This window comes from Myotis myotis, unplaced genomic scaffold, assembly GCF_014108235.1.
Source record: "Myotis myotis isolate mMyoMyo1 unplaced genomic scaffold, mMyoMyo1.p scaffold_m19_p_3, whole genome shotgun sequence".
Lineage (NCBI taxonomy): Eukaryota > Metazoa > Chordata > Mammalia > Chiroptera > Vespertilionidae > Myotis > Myotis myotis.
In genome coordinates this window covers 124,548,849-124,571,504 of record NW_023416335.1, presented here as the reverse complement: position 1 = coordinate 124,571,504, position 22,656 = coordinate 124,548,849, and the positions used below count along the sequence as shown (strand labels likewise).

The window sequence follows — 22,656 nt, the reverse complement described above, 5'->3', positions numbered from 1 at the left end:
GAGTAGACTTTCCCCAGGGAAGTGGGTATGGAGGCACTTCAGGCAGAGGATCCAGCCCAAGAAGAGGTCTTTGAGGGAGTGGCGGATGAATTGTATCACTCCAGCTTTGGCTCAAAAGGCGGGGTGTGGCCAGGATGAGAAGGGCTCTGAGCTTGGACTTTATTGGTTGCTGCAGGGAACTTACTAAAAGGATTTAGCGGAGGGCTGACATTGTATTTGTGTTTTAAAAAGATGGTTCTGATGGCAGTGGAGAAGATGCACTGTGTTAACCTAAGCACCAGCTGTACCGCACTTCCCCTCCCTTCCCTTCCAGGATCCCTGTCTCTCGGTACATTTTGTAAAGGGTGAGTTTATCTCATGTATCTTCCTGAGTCTTCTACTTGGCAGCTGTTTCTCCAGATTTCCTGAGCCTTCCCACTTCTCCCAGCACCACCGCAGGGCTCTGCTTGCTTTGGCCCCAGTTATGTAAAGGAACCAGGGCTCTTTAGAAAAGGGGCCACACTCGTCTTTATGGTCCCATCCTGTAGTGCCCCGCCCTGCACAGGATGTGTACAAGGCAGGGACGGAGCCCCCAGGCATGCTGATTATAAGGTGTTTGCAGGCTCCCCTTGATCATTTGTCTGAATTTAACATTTGCCCGTATTCTTCATGTTTCTTTCATGCTGATAGTTGTAGGCAGCCAGCCCCTGGGAGCAGTTGTTAGGTCTTCAGCTGCTGGTCGTCTCTTCTGCACATGAGACTGTGAACACGGTCATTTCTCAACTCGGCCTAACAACAGGGCTCTGTGGCCAGTTCCCCGTCAGCCTTTCTGAAAGGCTTGGGGGTAACAGAAGGGGTTTTGAACACAGAGAGAAAACTGAAACTTGAACGCTATACATATGTGTGCCTCAGAATAACAATCAGAAGGAGTTAAATAATCTGCTTATGGACACATCCGGTTTCTTGCATTGCTCTCCTGCCTTGAGGTCTGCCTTTCTTCTCTCCTCCAAGAGACATTCCTCCCTCAAGCCTCCCCAGGGCTAATAATTAACCCAAATGCAATGGGCTGTTGTTGCCCTAAACCTTGACCAAGACAACCCATGGGGCCTGGTAACCTTTTGCCTCATTCTCCTGAAGCCTGAGTCACTGCAGTCCAGTCTGCCGTCGTGAGAGGTGGACAGTGCCGCAGAGAAGGCTACTGAGGGCTTCTCGGTAGGGGAGTCCATCAGGTGTGCCCACTTATTCTCTAGAATGCAGTTGGGTGCCCTTCTCTCAGGAAGCCCGCCTGGAGCCAGGTGGGCCAGGAGGCGGGTCTGCATGCATGGAGAAGAATGTGCTGTGTCATGCACATTCTAGCCCATGATCCATTTAGGTCTCTTTGGACCCTGTGAAGTAAGGTCTGTAGGAAGAGTAACCCGTTGGGATGCACAGCAGTGCAGGGGATGACTCTCATACTGGCAGCGGGAGCGGTCCAGCAGAGGAGGAAGAATGCAGTACCCACTTTCCAGCCTTAGACTGTGTATTTGTTTTGCCCGACTGCTAACAAATTACCACAATCTTGATGGCTTAAAAAACATGTGTTTATTTATCTTATGGTTTTGGAGGTCAGGAACCTGCACTGGATTTCACTGGGCTAAAAATCTGGATATATTAAAGGCTAAGTGACCATCGCATCTGAAACAGCCGAACGTACGACCCAACAAGCTGTGTGGGGCGACCAGGCCGGCAAAAAGGGGTGACCAGGCTGGCGGCAGGGGGCAGTTGGGGGCGACTACACCTACAGGGGGGCAGTTAGGTGCAATCAGGCAGGCAGGCAGGTGAGCAGTTGGGAGCCAGCAGTCCCAGATTGTAAGAGGGATGTCCGACTGCCGGTTTAGGCCCGATCCCACAGGAGTCTCGGATTGGAGGGCTGTGTTCCTTCTAGAAGCTGTAGGGAGAATCCGTTTCCTTATCTTTCTCTAGCCCTGGAAGCAGCCTGCATTCCTTGGCTCATGGCTCCTTTTCGCATCTTCAAAACCAGCGGTGTAGCACCTTCAGATCTCTCTGCCTCTGGACTCTGTTTCCATCATCACATTTCCTTCTCTGACTCTGACCCTTCTGCCTCCTCTTATAGGGAACCTTCTGTGTACTTTCGGCCCACACAGATAACCCAAGATAATCTCCCATTTGAGACCCTTAATCTCCTCTGCAAAGTCCTTTTTGCCATGTGTAGTAACATATTCACAGGTTGCAGAGGTTAAAACATGGATATCTTTTGGGGCCATTATTCTACCTGACACAGGTTGAACAAGTACCAGTAGTGCAGGGATGAGGAACCTGTTTTTCTACCACGGGCCATTTGGGTACTTTATAACATCATTTTCTGCTATACAAAATTATCAACTTAAAAATTAGCCTGCTATATTTGGTCAAACATTTAATGCCTGGGCAGGGCCAGACCAAATGATTTCATGGGTCCTTGGGCCGGATGTCCCCTACTCCTCAAGTAGTGATTCAAATCTAGGTTTAGCTCTAACTGCCAAGCCAGTACCATTGCCTACTCTGTAGTAAAAGGGAAGAGGAACAAGAAAGAGATATTATCCCTCATCGCCATGGGAAGTGAGGGGCAAACCTGGTCCAAATGGACCCTTCATGGATGACTGATTATGCATAAGAAAGATAATGGGACTCAAGGCCAGCCTGAGTTAAAGAAACCCTTCCACCTTGAAAGTTAAGCATCCACACATTTATTTATTGAGCACCTCGTATGTGTCAGACACTATTTCAAGCAGTAGGAGTTTCTAGCAGTGAAAAACTTTGCCCTCTTGGAGTTCTTCTAGTGAGGTGTGTTCGTTTCCCAGGGCTGCTATAACAGATGACCACAAACTCAGTGGCTTAAAACAACACAGATTTAGTCTCTCACACTTCTGGAGACTAGAAATCCAAAATTAAGGTGTCGGCAGGGCCATGTTCCCTCAGGTTCAGGGGAAATTCTTCCTCTCCTCTTCCAGCTCCTGGTGGCTCCTGGTATTCTTAGCTTGTGGCCACATAACTCCTGTCTCTGCCTCTGCCTTTACATGGCCTTTTCTCTTTGTATCCAAATCTCCCTCTCTTTTTCTTATGACAGTACCAGTCATTGGATACCTTAAATCCAGTATATGATCTCATCTTGAGATTCTTAAGTTATTACATCAGCAAGGATCCTATTTCCAAATAAGGTCACATTCTGAGGTTCTGGGCAGACATGGATTTAGGGGGAACATTATTCAGCTTACTATGTGAGGGAAGACGGACAGTGTAAAAATTCAGAAAGAAATGGCATGCAAGATGTTGATCAATGTCAAGAGGAAAGATAAAGCAGAGGAGGGGGGCTACTGGCTGGAAGCAGGGGAGGTTGCAGCTTCCAACCAGCGAGGTCCTGGAAGGCCTCACCGAGGCGGGGACATCTGAGCCAAGGCCGAAGGATCATGTTCAGCTTTGGGGATCTCTCCCTTCACCAGGGCATGGCCACATCTAGCTGACTGGCCAGGAAGGCAGTTTGCAACAGACTTCTCCCCTGAACCTGAAGGAACATGGCCCTGCTGACGATCATTCTAATGCTGCATGCAGTCCTCCTCCCCTTCCAACCCGGGATGCGTCCTTGTGTTTGAAGTCTATGCAGTGACACTCCTTTACGGTCCAGTGAGGCTCTAATGACAGCAATAATGATAATAATGGGATTTGGGGGCGGCCCCTCCTTCCCGCGTAAGAACCCCATTGTGCCGACTAATTGTGTAGAAGCAAGTAGGACAACTGTCTGTGGGGTGGAAGTAGTCGGGGGGAGGAGAGAGGAATATGTTATTTGGGCCTCGGGCATTACTCAATTACCCTGGCAGAGGCAGGACCGTGCATACGGGTTCCTGAGAATGCTGGAAGGGATTAGGGGCCTTCTACCCTGGAGAGGGGTCTTGGGTGACCCTGAATCCCCTGAGTTCTTCACTTCTATTAGCTGTTAGAGGAGCTGTGAATAAATTCTTCTTACTTCAAAGCAAAAGGTGAAAATGGGAAGAAACCAGTTAGGGCCACTGGTCCACCCTGGTGCTCCGATGGCTGACAGTGGCGGCACAGGGAGATGTGCACCGTCCACAGAAGCCTGTTTTGTTTGGAGAGCAGTAACTGCGGCCCTCGGCGTCCAAACTGCTTATCGGTGCCATCTCTTAAATTGATGCTCTCCGACTTGGAACGAGTACCATTAGGAACACCCCTTTTAGTAAATATATGTTTTAATGGAATAGATTTTTTTGAAATGCCCTTATGTCAGGCAGCAGGCACTTTTATAAGTATATATCGATTGGCTTTAAATCCCTCAAATGCTCTCACTTGTCTTTGTGACCTAGCATTTGTCCTGTTCCCAGCAACTCCCATGTTCTTTCTTTTGGAACGTCTTATTACATTTAAATGCTTGTATTCTGCTGTATTGAGCATGGGCCATTTCTGATGTGCCAGGGGTGTATTTAATACTGCTTTCAGGAGGGCGAGGTATTATTGCCACCTGTTTACTGAGGGGAACCTGAGGCCCGAAGAAGCTAAGAGATGTGCCCCACATGTGGAGAATGTGTGGGAGGGCAGCTTTGAACCCAGCTCTTCTGACTCAAAAGGCATCGTTTTTAGTTCCACGCTACCTGTGTTTAAATGCTGCACTCAAATTCTCTAGTTCATAATTTGCATTTAGAAATAAAATTCCAACTTTTAGTGCACTCATCACCCACAAAGGAAACACATGGGGTGAAGGCCACAGACCCCTTTTGTGTGAGTGGCTCAGTCTGCAGATGTGTTTTCTGTGTGCTAAATAGCTCAAAGCTTTAAGACAAAGGCTAGTTTTCCACTGCACCAATTAACAGCCGACCAGTGAACAAAAATCAATGGAACAACTTATGCTGGTATCATGGAGACATAGACAAGAATTTAGTCACTTTAAAATTTAATCCTTAATCCAATTCAGCTAACGTTTGTTGTATGCCAGCAGTGCACCAGGCCCTGTACCAGGCCTTGAGGGAAACAAAGATGAATGAGATTCTGTGCTGGAGAAGTTCACAGGTTAGTATAGGAAGCAGACACTGAACAAATAATTTCATTACACCGTGGAAAGTGCTCTCATAGCTGGTGCTCAAGGAAAGACCCCAAAGAACCCTTTGGTCTTGGGAGGAAAGACGGTTGTGATTAAGAATCTTCCAAGAAGCCTTGAACTGTGTGTGCCTTTATACATGGAAAAGGCATGTTGAATGTTGGCTCGGTGTCTGTGAGCAATGCAAATGGGCTGTCTGGTCAACCTTAGTGCCCAAATCCCTGTCTCCTCACTACCGTTTTGTTTTTGTTTGGCTTGTGTCATCTAAATGTTTGCCTAAATTCTTTTTACTTGCCTGTGTAATAAATATAATGCTACTACTAATATTTATTGTAAGCTCAGCTAGATAAGTATGTGTTTTTGTAACAACTCCATGGCGTAGAAACTAACGTTATCTGCCTTTCTGCAGATGGAAAGCCTGAGACACAGGGACGACACGTGATTTGCCCAAGGTCACCGGCTTGTAATTGGCAGAACCACTCTCTCCTTCCTTCATATACTCTAGCTAGTCTGGTCTTTAACCAGTTCCTTGCAGAAACCAAGCTTTATGTGAACTCAAGGCCTAGGCACATGCTGTTCCTTCTGCCTGGAATGCTTTCCCCACTCTTCTTGATGTGCCAAATCATTTCATCCTTGAGTTCTGAGCTGAAATGCCATCTTTCTTGACTAACCTTTCTAAAGGAGTTCCTCCCTGCTACATTTTCAGTTTCTGCAGCAGACTTACCTCATTTTGAAATTATTTTAAATTATTGTCTGCTTATTTGGTTCCTGTTTGTGTGCCTCACTGGAATGTAAGCTCATTAAGAGAGGGACCTTAAGTGACTTATACACTGACTAGAGGCCCAGTGCACGAAATTCATGCACGGCAGGGGAGGGTGTCCCCCTCAGCGCAGTCCGCACCCTCTCCAATCCAGGACCCCTCGGGGATGTCCGACTGCCGGTTTAGGTCCAATCTCTGCCTAAACTGGCAGTCAGACATCCCTCTCACAATCCTGGACTGCTGGCTCCTAATCGCTCACCTGCCTGCCTGGTCACCCCTAACTGCCACCCCCCTGCCAGCCTGATTACCCCTCACTGTCTCTGCATGCCAGCCTGATTGCCACTAACTACCCCCCTCTGCTTACCTGGTCATCCCCAACTTCCCCCTCCCTGCCAGCCTGGTCACCCTTAACTGCCTGCCCTGCCGGCCTGGTCGCCCCCAACTATCCCCCCTCCTGGCCTGGTCACCCCCAACTGCCCTCCCTGCCAGCCTGGTCACCCCTAACAGCCCCACGCCGGCCTGGTTGCCCCACTCAGCCTGCTGTTCAGTCATTTGGTCATCCCTCACTAACCCCCCTGCTGGCCTTGTTGTGGACAGCCATCTTGTGAGGGTGTGAGGGTTAATTTGCATATTACCTCTTTATTATATAGGATGTGTCCCCAGTGTCTACACAGTGCTTGGTGTCCAGTGGCACTCAGTAAATACTTATAGAATGAATGCCAGATATGGTACCAAGCTCTGGAGGCACCAAGATGAATAAGATTGGCCTTTCCCCTGGGGGGCTTACAGTCTGGTCAGAGGCAAATCAACAACTAATGTAATGTGCTGTATATACCGGGAGCATGTGTAAGGTGCCATGGGCACACAGAGGAGGGAGTGACTGTTTTGCCTGGAGGCTGGGCATACATGGAGGAGGTGGCATTGAACAAGTCTGAACAAGGAACACAATCTCACCAAGTATTGCAGGCGCCAGGGCGTTCTGGACAGTGAAGGGTAGGCATGCTAGGAAGAGCTGGGATGTTTGCACTGCATGTGTTTATCAAATAACTGCTTTCTGCTAGGTGCGATGTACTAGATATTAGGATCTGTGTTCTTCAGAGCTTATAGGCTAAATAGTGAGACAGACTTAACAACCCACAATTACCTGGGGTGCATTTGGAGAGGAAGGCCGGGGCTAGATCATAGTGTGGGGCTAAAGAGAGGGGTGTGGAAGCATGTGTTCTAGGGTCCAGGTCATGAAAAGCAGGCATATGGGTAGAGGAGTTTGAAATAGGTGAAAGGGTGGTATTGAAAATTTTTAATCAGGAAGTGATAGAATCAGCTTTGTGCTTGGCATGACCTAGATATCGGTGTGGAAGCTGATTAGAGCCACTGGAGGTGGGAAGGAGGGAGACCAAATAAAAGGTTGCTGCAGGGGCCCAGGTGAGAAGAGATGGGGGAGAGTGGAATGCAGGATAGAGTGATACTTAGAATTAGTAGATCATGATCAATTGAGTGTGACAGTTGAGAAAAAGAGCCTCCCACAAGGCCAGAGTTTTCTAATTTGATCCGCCATTTGGATTGTTGCTCATGAACCAAGATGGGGCAGTGTTTCCCCATGTGTGTGACTAGAACTTCGGACCCTCAATCAAAAAGCTGAAAGACGGTGCATCATTCAATCCTGTCTTGGGAAGTTACAAAGCACACTATCATATTCAAGGCTCTGAGAAGTCCTGCACCAGAGAAACTTAACTAGTGTTTCCCAAACTTCTTAGCAATGAAACCCTTAACACGAACACCCAAAACAACCCATAGAACACACTTTGAGAAATGAAATAAAAACCTGTATTTTCTTGTGTGGCTCATGCTCTGGGTGGACCTATTTACTGTTATCTTGGCATTTATGATGTTGCTATCCTGGTACGATTTTGAGGAATTTGGCATAGCAGTGAGATATGGATACCAATGCCAGACTGCTAAGATTCATACCATCCTGTCTAATCTGTCTGCATCTCCATTTCCTCATCTCTGAAATTTCCCTTTTATGGGGAACAGGTTGTGAGGATCAATGAGTTAATTCCCAGAAAGCCCCAGAAACAGTGTCTGGCCCATGGGAATGGTTCTGTAAGTATTAGCTCTAGTGAGAGACAATTTAGGGTAGGAGGTGAGACCATTGACTTGGGAGCTAAACTGCCTGGATTTGTGTCTCAGCCCCTCTGCTTACTAACTCTGTGACCCCGGGAAAGCAATATGGAGCCTTCCATGCCTCAGTTTCTCCATCTGCAAAGCAGGGACAATTATTATACTTACCCATAGGTTTGTTGTGAAGAATAAATGAACCAAATCACATGAAAGAATGTTGCCTGGCATGTAGGATGTTTTTGCTTTTGTAAAAAAAAAAAAAAAATCTAAATTGCCTCTATGACTAGCATAATTTTATCATGACTTCCAGCCCCAGCTATGAAGATCCAGTTTTTCAGCTTTCTCAGGAGGATTTTGGTCTTGTGTTTTGGCATTTCCTTTCCCTTAGTCTGGAGGCCTTGACTTCAGACTTAGTTTGTCACCATGACTTCCTTTTTTTTTTTTTTTTTTTTATCTATTCAATTCAGTTTGGTTTCTTCATCTCATGGACTGACAATGTTAATGAAAGTCCCCTGATTCCAGGGAGCACCTGGCCCTCCTCTGGACTCTGTGCCTTTCTTAAAAAATACAGACATCTGTTTCAAGTCACTTGGCAGAGACCTTGGGATGCTCTTGTAGCGAAGCCTCCCCCCAGTGTGGACACAGGCTCCTGTTCCCTAAGGAGAGGCTGGACTGTCCTTGTTACAAGTTTTCTGATATTATATCAGCATAGATTCTTTGGAACGGGTCTCACCGACCCCCACATTCAGGCCAATTACCTGATATTTAGTTATCCGTTTTCTCAGGGACAGTCTGCTCTTGGTGAACAATTACATTAGAGAATGCTGATGAAATTCCAGGGGCTCCCAAAGTAGAAGTTACATTTCTGAGTTCAGAGTTTTATTTCAAGGTTGAGTAAGTGGTAAATTTTTACTGAGAGATTCTGGCCTAATAGAGTCAGGTTCTCAAGGTCCCCCAGCCTGGCCCACGGGCATTTCACCTGCCTGGAAGCTTCAGCTCCTGTTCGGAGGTGGGTCTCCCAGTTCTTTATGTTGGCATGGAAACAATTAATAATTTAAGCCATACCTATTAAAAAATAGAAAAACTGTATAAATACAATACTATAGTAATAGATGTAAAAGTCGATCCAGCTGGGCACTGTTCCCAGGTTACCAGCTGAGCCGAAACACAAATAAGTAAAGAAGAAAAACTGCTATATAATGCAAATGGTGCAATCTCATTGTTTCCTGCTTCTCTTTTATTGCAAATATGTAGTATTGAGGTAACATTATGGATAAATGGGTTTTGTGAATGAACCTGAAAACCTAATCACTGTTCATAACATTAGTTCTATGGGGAGAAAAGGTATTCCATATTACAAACAGATGGCTTGCAAGCAAATTTTAAAAAGCACAATAGTTTTTTGAAGCTGGGGCCTCCTGAAATTTGAACCTATAGTTGGATATTCTGTGTTCAGGGTGATCAGTGAAAATTAGAGACCCCTCCTAAATCCTTGCTGTCCCTTTCATCCTCGAAACTATTCCTCGCTTTCTTTATTCTCTGCTGCTGCAGTCCTCATCTCCGTCGCCTTGTCCCAGCCAAGTCCCAGACCCATCCTGCAACCACTGTGGAGACCCCAGTAGGCCAGGAGGAACTCTGCCTGTCTTTATCCTCGTGCACCTTATGAATGGCAGCTAGGGCTCATAGGAAGCCATACAACTGAGTGGCCAGGTGTGTGGCTCTGAAGCCAGACGGCTGTCCCTTGGCTATGTGACCTTGGCATGGTGTTGCAGTTGTCTGAGCCTCAGTTTCATGCCTATACAGTGAGGCTGTGTGAGGACTAGCGGGGAAGTACTAACTGCCAACCCTCAGACCAGTACCTGGCATGGGGCAGCGTCCCGTCTATGCAGCTGCGTGATGGGGTAGTTACTAGTGGATGTTAGGGTTTAGACAGATTTCCATAAACTCAGGAAGCAAACCCACAGAATGAAAATATTTTCTGAGTTCTAACCAGCAAACTTAGAAACAAATGTCTGGAGCTCCCTGTTCATGAGTCAGGGCCTGGGTAGGTTTTGAACATACTTCATTAGGAGTGAGGGGTGCGGGAGGGGTGGTCCATGTACACATAGTTGAGTGGGATATCAAACTCTTATTATTTAGAATAAATTAAGATCTATAGCAGGTTTTATAGCAAACGGATAAGAACAAGCCTTCTTAAATAGTTTCATTCACTAAATTGTTTCCGCATACAATGTTTTTCACCTAAGGAAAGCCTTTTTTAATTAACTTATTGGTTATTGTGTGCTTTTTTTTTAATTCAAGCAGTTTTGTCTTTGCATTTGAGATTGTTTCATTTCCTAATTTGTGAGTGGGCTAGTGTTGCACATTGGCCTTGTCATGTGAGCATGAGATCTAGCTGGATGAAGGACTAGAAAAATAAAATACCGATTGGGATCTTAGGACTTTGGGGTGGACTCCCAGCAGCGGCTGGGGAAATGGCAGTGGTGTATGGTAAGGATAGCAAATCTGTTTCTGCCATTTTCTCCAGAATGCACTCATCCCAAAGCGAATCCACTTCCCCTCCTAGCTGTGGCCTGAAGAAAATGAAATGAAGCCAATTAAGAAAATCAGTCTATCTGGGAGTGACTCATTGAGGATCCCCCGCACCAAGCCTGGTGTCTGACTGAGATTTTAATTTTATTTGAGCAATGGCTTAAGTGTTTATGCGCTTGACCATTGCTTTTGTTCATACATGGGAGTCAGAGGGTTAGCTTTCAAAAGGGATCATTTCAAAGTAACTAGTTTTGTTTACTAACATGTAGGAGCTCTAAGATCTGCTCCCCCTCCGTAAGAAGTTTGAATGTGTGGGTAATGTGCTGTCATGAAGATTTTATAACTTGTAATATCGGAGAAGTAATAAGACACTGTTGTTAGTTGGCCATCTGGTTATACATTCTGGGTGTCACGATTTGTTTCTTTTTATTTTTTCAATTTTATGTTTTAAATGGTGAGAAGCACGGAATGGGAGGTTAGAAATTTCAAAAGTGCTTTATAAACAAGGAATTCATGTTTAGTTGCTTAACATGGTTAGATTTTGTTTTTACCTTATGCAAAATAGGAATTGGAAGGTCTATTTCACACACACACACACACACACACACACACACACACACATTTTTTTTTTTTTTTTTTTTACAAAAGATAAACTAAAAACTTCAACTCCTAATTTGTTCCCTCTCCAACCCCAGATATGAACTTTTGGCTTATGTTAAAAATAGTCTTCTTACTGTAAGTAGGAGTCAGACATAAATCATAGGGAAACTAGAGAGAAAAATCACCAACAGAAAGGACCTATAGAGATTTCATATTTCATCCATTTATTCAAACATATTTATTGAAACCCTAGTATTTGCATATCATGCTGCCAGACACTGAGGGATTTGCTGAAGAAATATTAAAGACATCCTCTCTTCCTTTGAGGAGCTTAGAGCTTACTCGGGGAGAAATGACATAGACATATGAAACAGTTAAACTGTAATTCAAGGCAGCATATGATTAAATACCAAAACGTATGCTTCCGACAAGAAATGCTATAGGAGTTCAGAAAAGAGAGTGATAACTCAGTGGCACTACTGTTTTCTGCCTACAAATTGGCAAATCGTAGCACTATTTGTATGAAATATTTTACACTTGTTTTTTTGGCAGCCTTGGGCCTTGACTCCCAGGCAGCATTAAGAGCCTACAAAATATTTGTACTCCAGTCTGTAAAACTGGCTTTTTTTTTTTTCTTTCTTATCGGCAGAGGAAGTGCCTTGTACAAACCAGAGAGCCCCTGAGAGGCAGCTCGTTCTTGCCAGTCATAATCTTTTCCAATTACAGAATTAGAAACCAGCCTCATCGGTCTCTGATTTCCAGTCCAGTGGTACATGTCCCTCCATTGCCAACTCCCCCTGACTTTGAGAGGTGACTTAATTTGAACTAAATGTCCATGACAGATGAGCTAGCCATCAAGGGTCAGACAAATGTATGGCTTTGGAGAACTGCCGGTGACAATCCCACTGGTCAGGTGTTGGGGGAGGAACTGGCGCAGATGTAGGTGAGTTCAGACACAGGCATGCTCACTGGAAACAGGGCTCCCCAAAATGTCATAATATGATGACATGCTGAGAATACTGTGCTTGTGGATGATGCCTAATGAAACTCACTGGTTTCCTGTTCTATTTTTGTCATATTCAAATTAGCACAGAGCTCAAAGACAAAACCATGGGGCCTAAATTCTTAAGAATTTTAAAAGAGAGAAGAGCGGGGAGGGAGGGAAGAAGAAAGAAACACCTGTAAAATGTCAACGCATGTCAAATACACTGTTTGGGCCCGCATCTCATTCTACTCCGATCCTCTCAGGGACTCCCACACTGAATGTAGTTACCGTTGGGTTGCATTTCAATCTCATGATTCATGAATTTTCAGTTTATTTTGCAACAGCGTCACTGGTTCTCTCCTACCTCTTCATTTGAGCCGTCGGCCCTCCGGAGGCAGACAGAACAAAGAGGTTTTCTTCTCTCCTTGACATTGTTCGATGAAATGTCTGTGGAGTCCAACGCTACTTGGAAATACTGTGGCTCTGGGCGCTCATTCTTCCTATCGGCTGGCAGCCCTCTGGGGAGGCAAGAGGTCCCAAGTCAGCATGACCTGGAGTGACCGAGACGTGGAACAAACCAAGTGATCTCAGCACTCCGCTTCTGATCATGTTTTCAGAGTAGCTGGCCCTGAGCACAGCGTGGTTCATTGGAGGCCTCCTCTGAGGAAAGTGGCCCTGGAAAGTGCCTCCCCCATATCTTTTGATATAATTTGGCATATCTGAATAAATAAATAAATATTAGGTAGCACATAGTCATGGGATATCTTATCAAATTCTTGGGAAGACTCTGCCCTTGACATATTTTTATTTAATTATCATATTGAAAAAGTACAAAGTAGTAATGTGTTAGGGTTTGTTGTTTTTTTTTAACTACAAAATAACTTATGCAATAGGGCAGTATTCTGGAAGTGAATTGCAAACCTAAAATATGTATAGTATATGAACGTTTTCTTGGGCTGTCCTTTGCTAGGTTTTTCTAGAAGGGAGCTCTTTAGTTTCAGAATCGGCGAGAGGCTGTGCTTGTGATGTATCTGGAGATGGCAACTAAAGAGATGGCTCTGGAGTCTAAGTTCAACATGTTGTTTGCATTTGTTCTCTGCTCCCAGACATGATGGGAAACACGCTCTGCTCTGTTCCTGTTGCTTTTCATGGTTTTAGCATCTCATCCTATTCTTTCTCAAAACCAATAATCCACTGTACAAAGCTTGGGATTTTGTGCTGACGCCAGTGTGAGAAAGTGTAACTAATGCATGTGTGGGGTTGCTGTTTTGTTGCCCTCCCCTTTTTTAATAGGTGTACTTTTAAAGATGATTGTGTACATTCAGAGAACTCAGAAAACTGGCTGGATATTTCCTCAGGAGCTAAAATGTGCCCCCAAATCCACATCTCCCAAAGAAGTAAAGATAAGGTAAGAGGAAAGGTTTTCATTTGCCTCCATTGTATTGTCTCGTTTTGCACAATTGATGCTAACTTCCTTCTGTGTGAAAAATACCTATTAGCGAACAAATATGCTTGGTTAGGAGAGTCATTCGCTTAATTAACTAACATTGAGAGCCTACCAGATGCTACGCCCTCTGCAGGGTGCTAGGGATACAGCAGAGACCAAGACGCACCGTGGACCAGTCCACGTGCAGTTAGTTACCCCGGGAGCCGCAGATGAACCTGAATAGTTGAATTTAAAGAAAAGATGGACTTTTAATGTAGTATGAAAACGTATTGATTTAAAAAATAGAGAAAAAATAAATTCAGACTCATGGTCAATAAGATGCCTTAAATGTGGCTTAGTGTCGAATTTTGTTTTGTTTTATGATTCCTTTTCCTTATGTGGTCAGGCTTCTCCTGACAGCTATTTTATGAACGTGGCTTCAAGCACTATTGGTAGAGTGGAGAGAAGCCGCTGTGGGCAGTGAATACTGTGAGTGGGGTCCCTCGGAAAGAAAGTCAGTGGGCTCCTGCCAAGGCCGAACTGCCAGTCAACCCTGTCTCTGGATGAGAGAAAGGAAGGAATGAGTATATTCAAGCATTTTCTGATTCACATACTAACCGTCTCCTGTGGGAAGATGGAATTCCTGCCCCGCTATCTCAACGTGCTGTAAGGAGACTTTGTCTCCCTAATTATGGCTCTTGTATTATGAATGATTGTACAGAACCCCCATCAGCAGCCAGTTGACCTCACTCTGTTTTATTTGAATGTCACATTAATAAGGAAATGGGCCATTTTCTTTTTTCTCTTACACTTTGCCATTTCAACTAGCAAGCCCCATACCTTTTAAGATGATTTAACATTTAATAAAGGAGAGCCAGAGCATTTAATGAGCGATAAATAATAAAAGAATCAAGCTTTCAAGTCATAACTGGTCAGAACTCTCAAGGGTTTAAAGTTTTTTGGTTGTTGTCACTTTCTATTGTCTTCCTTGGGGGAGGGGATGTAAAAAGAACTTTCAAAGCCTCATCCAAACAGGCCTGAGCCAAGAGTGAATAGATACTGTAAAAAAAAGCACGCAGGCATCTAAGCGTAGGCATGACCACAATTTTATTTCAGTCTGAAAAAATCGTTGGTGCTGATAGAGAGTGAGAGAAAATACCATAATCCTTGAATCTACCCAGGACTCTGATAAGTGGTTAAGATTATGCAAGATTTTTTTGTTTTGTCATTTTGAAAATTTTAAGGGTAACAATTCAGGTAAATATAGTGAGGGAATGTAACTTGTTCATTAAATAAAAAGTGCTGCTTATGCAATTTGCTTACCTCTCTTTGGGTTCACTCTTAGAAATTAACCACCATTTATATCTAGTCTGGATCATACAAAAACTGTTTACCACCCAAATAGCCACTACTGCTTCCCTCCCACCCTGAGTCCCTCTGCGGTTTACCCTAATCCCTCTCGTCTTCCCACACAACCATTACTCAATCTCTCCAGCTCATCATCAATCTCAAGATAAACGAGATAAGGATTTAGTAATTTGAGTCAAACTAGCCTTTGAAACCAACTTTGGACTGATTATTTTAACAGTGTTGATAGGACATTTGACTCCATCTCTTGGTCACAATGTTTCAAAAATATTTCCGTTCTGTGGTCGTTGATGACTTACCCGAAAGTCTCAGGTCTTTGTTTATTTATTTATTTATATTTATTCTTTTTTAACATATATTTTTATTGATTTCAGAGAGGAAGGGAGAGGGAGGGAGGGATAGAAACATTATGATGAGAGAAAATCATTGATTGGCTGCTTCCTGCACGCCCCACTCTGGGGATGGAGCCTGCAACCTGAGCATGTGCCCTGACCAGGAATCGAACTGTGACCTCTTGGTTCATAGGTCGATGCTCAACCACTGAGCCACGCAGGTCAGGCAGATCATTGTTTATTTAAATAATACCTGATCCCGACCTACAGAGAGGGCAGTCTATGGTTTTCCTCAATTCTACCCACTAGCTCTGTTCATAGTGTTGGTGAACTGCCCATCTTATACCTCATGGCATTGTGGTAACTTTCTAGGTACAGAAAACTCCCCTATAACAGAGACTCTGTTCCCAAGAAGCTTCATCTCTTTACACAGAACAATGAGAAGATAGTATATTCTCATTCTCATGAAGAAACCAGCATTAAAAAGAAATAATTAGAGCAATCCAGGTATCTTGGAGGGATTTCCATGAGGTTGAGTAAAAACAGCAAGATGCAGAAAAGTATGTTTTGATCAAAAAGTCCCTATCTAAGTTTATGCGTATACGTCTCTTCATGGTTATTTGAGAAAAATATGGAAGAATTGATTACTAGGTTGGAAACATGGGCTCCCCTGATGGAATGCCTGATGGAGAGGTAAGGAATAGATAAGTAAAAAAACACAAACACAAAAAAGGATGAATGGCATATCCTGTTCTCGCACTATGTAAAATTATGTTTGTGTCTACCGATAAGGAGATTTTAACATGCAGTAAAAATGGCTTATACTGATAAAAACAAAAATGCCAGAATGAAGTATTTCCCACAAAGAGCATGGATTCTAAAAGAGTGTCACTAGAAACATTCTTTTACAAATTATAATGAAAACAAGGAATTTCACCATCACTGATTCAGTCAGCATCATTTTCAGTTCTGTCCAGTCCAGTAATACAAGAAACGAGTACTAGGAATAATTATTGGACTGGAATAGACAAAAATACCATTGTTTGCCACTGTTAAGTGGTTGTATATCTGCAAAATCCAAACATATTAGCTTTTACCTGGTATAACTTTAAATTAGTAAAAGTAAAACAAAGTGTTAAATGCTCAACAACCATTTAAATATCAATAGCCTTATTTACATGTGATGTAAAACAAACTGTTAATGTCCATTAATAAAAGGTCCCATTCATCAAAACAACAGAAATTCTCAGGTTTAATCTTATATACCCAATATTTAAAATCATGTTTACTAGGAGATGCATGTTGAAGACAACTACCAAAAATGGTCATTTTGGCTTTATAACTAACAGTTTGTCTTGAGCATTTTTTTCTAATAGTAATTAGAATGTAGGGCAGTGATCTGTTGAGGCTATTTATAATTCATAATAGGGAAACTTATCAATTAAAAGCATAAATAAAAATAAAAAACACACAAGGTATTTTCTTAGAAGATATGAAAAGCATCTTGAACATATCCAGACACATACTATGTTTCTTGGCGGGAAGATATAATAAAAATGTCACATCTTCCTCAATCTATTTTCTAGATTTTATGTAATCCCAGTGAAAATTTGAATAGACTCTGTCTTAAAGTTAATATAAAATTCATCTGGAATAATATGAAATGGTTAAGAATATCCAAAATATATTTTGAAAAAAGAAAATTATTTAAGCAAGACCATTTCCATATGATTGTAAACATATATAAATAATGACAATAATTCAGCCCGTGATTCTGGTTTAAAAATAGGAATATACTTTTTACTCTATTTCATGAAACAGAGTAAAAAGCTGAGAAGTAGATGTAAAACTTTTAAAGATTAAATGCCATAAAATAAGAGGAAACACAATTATTTCATAAAAGGGACTATGATAACTTACAACATAAAACTGTCATTTAATTCACATTTTACATTAAATATAAAAATAAAGTTTAGATGCATGAGCTTGGCTTTATGGCAGGCCCGTCCCCCTGGGTCTCTCATAGTGCTCCATGCCAGAGCAAACTGTGGCCTTGAACCATTGCCCGGCTTCTGCCAGTAGGTTGCAGGCACTGAAATGGGTTACACAGTGGAAAAAAGAAAAAATAATAATAATAAAAATAAATAAATAAAATGTAGGTTAATTAAGAAGTTCATATGAAAAGCTGACAGAAAATAGAATTGAGCATCAAATAATTGGGAAGTATAATTTTCTTAGCTTTGAAGCAATATAGTATGAAATAACAAAAAATACTCATAAACTTGACTTTTAAAATCTATACAACAAAAACTAAGAAGTAACTAAATCACATGTATTAGGAAAACATTTGCAATAATTAAAATATTAATTGCAAGATATTAAAGCTAGGAAACATAAAAAAGAAATACATTAAGACACCAAAAGTAAGTGGGCAAAGTGTATATTCTCACAAGAAGAGGTTTAGAGAGTTAGCTATAGATATGGCAATATGTTCAACTTCACCAGCTCCCAAATAAATACAAATTAAAGTGATAATAAGATATGCTAACACCTAGTGTTGGCAATGCCAATTAGCACAATCTTTTTGGAAAGCAATTTGGCAGTATGTTTCAAAAGTCATAAATATATTCATTCTGTTGCAAGCAGCAATTCCAGGCTTAGAATTCTGAAGAAGTAACTTGAAAGAAGAAAACCCAGAAGCATACAGATGCTATTGCAGTAGCATTTATAGAATTAGAAACCTGGAAATGATGGAACTGCTTGGCAATAAGGGGAATAGTTAAGTAAAATAAGGCATGTTGACCTAGTGGAATGTTCCTTGGCCCCCATGGACATTATCAGTTAATTGACACTGAAACTTTATCGGATCCTTTGTGTCTTCATTTTCTCTTTATCCATTGTAGTTCAAGAAAGAACTATCAGCCTGCTAAGGATCTAAGGATTCCCGTGTTGGGTTTATTAAGCCAAGGCTTCAGCTATTTAACCATTTTCATTTGGAACCCAAAACCACACAAAAATACCTTCAACTTCCTGGCTAACCTTTCCTTCCACAGCACTTGAGAAAAACTTGCTTTTTCCTATTTTCAGATCACCCCAAACTGGCTTTTGCCCCACTGTTCTCTGGAAACTGTTCTCCCTGAGGTCACTGGTTGACTCCATGTAGCCATTTCAGCAGATGTCAGAAGTCCTCATCCTACCTGGCTGACTGGCCAGATTCTTGAAACCTTCTTTTTCGTTGCACACCCTGTCCATGCTGTCTTTCTTCTCCTCGGCCATGCCTCAGCCTCCCTTGCTGGCTCCTTCTCTCCCTGACTCTAAATATTAGAGTTGTTTCAGGCCCAGTTTTGATTCTTCCTCTCTTCTGACTCTCTACTTTATTCACAGACAATCTTACCCACTCCCATAGCTTTATGTATCACCTATATGTTCATGCCTCCTTCATCTCAACCCCAGATAGTGTGTCCAAGCTCCAGGCCCATATCCCTTGATTATCACACACTAAACACATTCAAAATTGAAATCTTGAATTTTCTACCCAAAATTGGCCTCTTCCTCACTGTGTCTCATCTCAGTACATGGTACCTCTATCCATCCATTTGCTCACCCAAATCCTTCACATCCACATGCCCCATTTCCAATCCTGCCCTATGCAGCCTCTAAAGGGCATCTTGAATCTGTCCATTTCCACTGTACCATCATAGCCCCGGCTTCTGTCCTTTCTTACTGATCTCTTAATTCTGTGTGGCCCTAAAACTAGACTAGATTTAGTCTAGTGGACTTTTCCCTCCTTCTACTAGACTATAAGCTCTTTGAGGATGAGGACTGTAGCTGTTCACTAGAGTAGTCAGTACTTTGCACAGCCCTTGGCACATGTTAAGAGCTTGATAAATGTTTATGGAATAAATAAATGCAATGATTATAGTTACATTAAAACTATGTATGTGAGAACTAGAAGGAAACGTGAAAAATTTAAAACAACTGGTAAAAATAGGATTTTAAAAAACTTTTCTTAGTAAAATACAGTTAAGATATATATGCATACAGGGTAATACGAGATGTGACTGTATGCTGAGATTGTGGTGCAGCTATAAATGCAGGGTTGAAGAAGGCAGGTGGATGAGAGGTCAGCCGTTTGTTGAAGATGAGCGAGTTGGTGGGAATGGCATGGAGTACGTTAGTAGCCTCAAGTCCCTAGAGATGGATGGACTTTGGTTCTTCCAGGTGGGACTGTAAGAACTTGCCTCCTCCCAGCATCATTCTATGGCGCAGAAACAGAATTCTGTGAAAATAGAAAGATGGGATTGACCCCCGGGCTAAGATAGATTTAGCTTATTAGAGGACAAAGGACAGCAGAATCCTAGGTGGCCACACAGAAAGTCTGGGCGGAGGTCAGAGCATAACAGAAGGTGGACCCTCCCAGGTTGTCTGGGATCAGAGCTCTTTAGGCTCAGGATAGGGTTTCCACTTCCCCTGCTCCAGCTTCCTAATGCCTAGCCCACCTTCCCACCACCACCCTTTTGTGCGCCTAGTACAAAGGGACTCTCCATCGGCATATTCATTCCTTTACGTTTCCTTTTCAACAGGAGGACTGGCTGCCTTGTTTTTGTGAAGTCATTGGGGGGAGAGTTGCTTTAGAGGCAATTTCATGGCTTTATGTTTGTGACCCCTTGTGTACCCACAGAATAGCCACCACCTCCAAATTTGGTCATATGTTTCACCACAAACAAAACTTTAAATAATTTTAAAAGTAGATTTCACAGGCCATTGGGCTGGCCCAATCCAAATGGTTCTGAGAATTCAGACATCTGAAGAGTTGGGATGTCCTTAACTACAAACTGATATTAGCATCCAGCAATAAGAAATACAGAGCTGATACCTGGATAATCAATGTACACCCTCTTATTTGTTTATTTGTTTGTTTGTTTGTTTTTTAATCCTCACCTGAGGATATGTTGTGTGTGTATGTGTTTTAATGATCTTAGAGACAGAGGAAGGGAGAGAGATAGAGAAACATCGATGTAAGAGAAACATCAATTCGTTGCCTCCCATACACACCCCGACTGGGGATCAAACCAACAACGTGGGTATGTGCCTGGGAATTGAACCCCCAACCTCTTGGTGTATGAGACAATGCTCCAACCAGCGGAGCCACCCAGCTAGGGAAAGGTACACTCCCTTAAACGAACCCTGGACCAAAGGGAAACAAGTGGAAAAAAAAATCATGTGTTTGGATGGTAATATTTAATATCATAAAGATATAAATTCTCCTAAAATTAATATATATATTTAGTATAATTCCAGTTCAATATCCTTACTCCCTCTGGACAAAATGATCTTAAACTTTATATGGAAGAATATTATCTAGGAAATGCTAAGAAAATTATAAAAATAAGGATATAAATATACTTATCATATAGTAAATATGTTTAAAGTCACAGTAGTAAAAACTTGATGAATTGGAATAGAATTAGCTCAGTAGATCACTGGAACAGAGCAGAGTTCAGAAATAGATTCTAAATATATGGTATCTAATATATGACAAAAATGGTATTTCAGTTCAGTTGAGCAAGTGAGTTTTTTGTTTTGTTTTGTAAATGGTTGCAACATAGCTGATTAACCATCTGGCTAAAACTAAGGTTGGACCCTATCTCATACTATATATAAAAATAAACTCCAGATGGATCAAAGATATAAGTTTTTAAAAATAAAATAATAAAGGTGGTGAGACAGTTTTATATTCACCTATAAGCAAGGGTTGAGGAAGAAAAACAGTCCAAGAATTGAATGTGTGATTCACAAAAGAGCAAACCTAATAGCCAATGAAACAGCTCTCTTTACATCGGCAATCTGAGAAATTCTTCTGTGGTGAGTCAAAGGGTGAGTTCACTTAAGATTCTGCAATGGATGGAAATGAGACAAAGATAGTGATTTGGCTCCTGGGTCATCTTCTTCCTCCCACAGACTACAGTGACATTAGTGGGAAGCATCTCTGCAAGACACTCGGGGTGCGTGGTGAGGAACGTGGACACTGGCAGGGAGTTCTGCAGAAGTGCGCCCAATGAGCCCTGCACCTGCAGCATGCTGACCGCAGCATCTTTCAAAGGTAAGTGGACATTGGTGCTTTTTATTAGAAAGTGAAGAAGGCAAGAGAATCTCCTGAGTTCAATTGCCCAGGAAGCAAGTTAAATGACAGAAAATCTCAACGCTATAGACCTCTGCTCTACCTCTTCCATGACTGCAGGAGCCCACTGTCAGATGTGACTGAGGACGACAGAGGACAATAAGTTGGATAGGCAAGCAGAGTAAAGACAGAGACCATTGGGCTGACCCAATCCAAATGGTTCAGAGAATTCAGACATCTGAAGAGTTGGGATGTCCTTGGTGAAAAGAGAGAATAGAGTGGCCAGTATTCTATTAACTTAAGTTCCTTGCATTCATTCATTCATACAAGAAGTATTTATTTAACAACTACTATGTGCCAAGTACTGTGCTGGTCCTTGGTCATGGCATTTATAGCCTATTGGGGTAGAAATAAGTAAACAGCTTGTTACAATGTTGTATGTAAGTACAATGGGAAGCACATGAAAAGGAAGCCTAACTGGACTTGGGGTGGCAGAGGGGACAAGGAAAGCTTCCTAGAAGATGAGTAGGTTTGAGCCAGACAAGAAGAGGGGGAAGAGTATTCTAAGCAGAGACCCACTAGTATAGAGAGAAAAAGCTTTGTTTAAGGAGCCAAAAGAGGTTCTGTGTAACTAAGGCAAATGGAGTAGGGACAGGTGGAAAGCAAAGTGATAAAAAATGGGTACCAAAGAAGGCACAAAGTAGCCATTTTCAATCAGTGGATTTTGTTGTTGTTGTATGAATGAATGAATGGCCTCAGGTGGAGAATGTGCTAGAAGAGGGAAGAGTGAGTTCTGAAAGATCAGATAGAAGGAAGGCTGTTGCAGTGGTCCAGGTGAGGTGGACAATGAGAGCTGAGACTGAGGCAGATGGGGATGGAGAGAGGATGGATTCCAGAGATGGTGATGAGTTACAGTAGACAGACTGAGAACTCATGAGTCCCTGTGGGTGAGAGGGAGACTGGCCCCTAGTCCCGTTAATCCCTAACTCTAGGGAAACATTCCCACCTGGGGAAACAACCTTTCTTGGGGAAAACACATAGCGCTAAGAAGGGGAGCAAACATATTAAGAACAGTATGCCATATACGCCAGGTCCCTTGGAACATATGCTAAGTAGAGCAGGTTTCTGGTGCAGTCTTCCTAGAAGGGGTGAGGTCATAATGGAGCTGATGCTCGTGGTGAGAGCTGGTGCTGCCTAATTAATCCTAAACCCCTCAAAAGGGAATCGAATGCACCGGCCAGAGCGCCAAGCTTAAATAGTGCCTCTCAGCTACTGGGCTCATGGTGACTGTTAGTGTCTGAATTGCTTGAAAAACTGTTTCAGTATTCCACACTGCTTTGCCCATACTA

At 42.6% G+C, this 22,656-nt stretch overlaps 1 protein-coding gene and 1 non-coding gene across 4 annotated transcripts in view; both read left to right on the top strand.

The window, feature by feature from the left end:
• The window catches only part of PLXNC1 (plexin C1), a 170,477-nt gene that overhangs the window by 62,541 nt on the left and 85,280 nt on the right, over nucleotides 1-22,656 (top strand). For all 3 annotated transcript variants that reach the window (XM_036301580.1, XM_036301578.1, XM_036301577.1), the window contains exons 5-6: nucleotides 13,354-13,468; nucleotides 21,148-21,289. In XM_036301580.1, coding sequence (XP_036157473.1) covers nucleotides 13,354-13,468; nucleotides 21,148-21,289 — 257 coding nt within the window. The remainder of the gene's footprint in view (nucleotides 1-13,353; nucleotides 13,469-21,147; nucleotides 21,290-22,656) is intronic.
• LOC118652333 lies at nucleotides 17,165-17,298 on the top strand. Its single transcript, XR_004966578.1, has one exon. It is a non-coding gene; the product is annotated as a small nucleolar RNA SNORA42/SNORA80 family (small nucleolar RNA).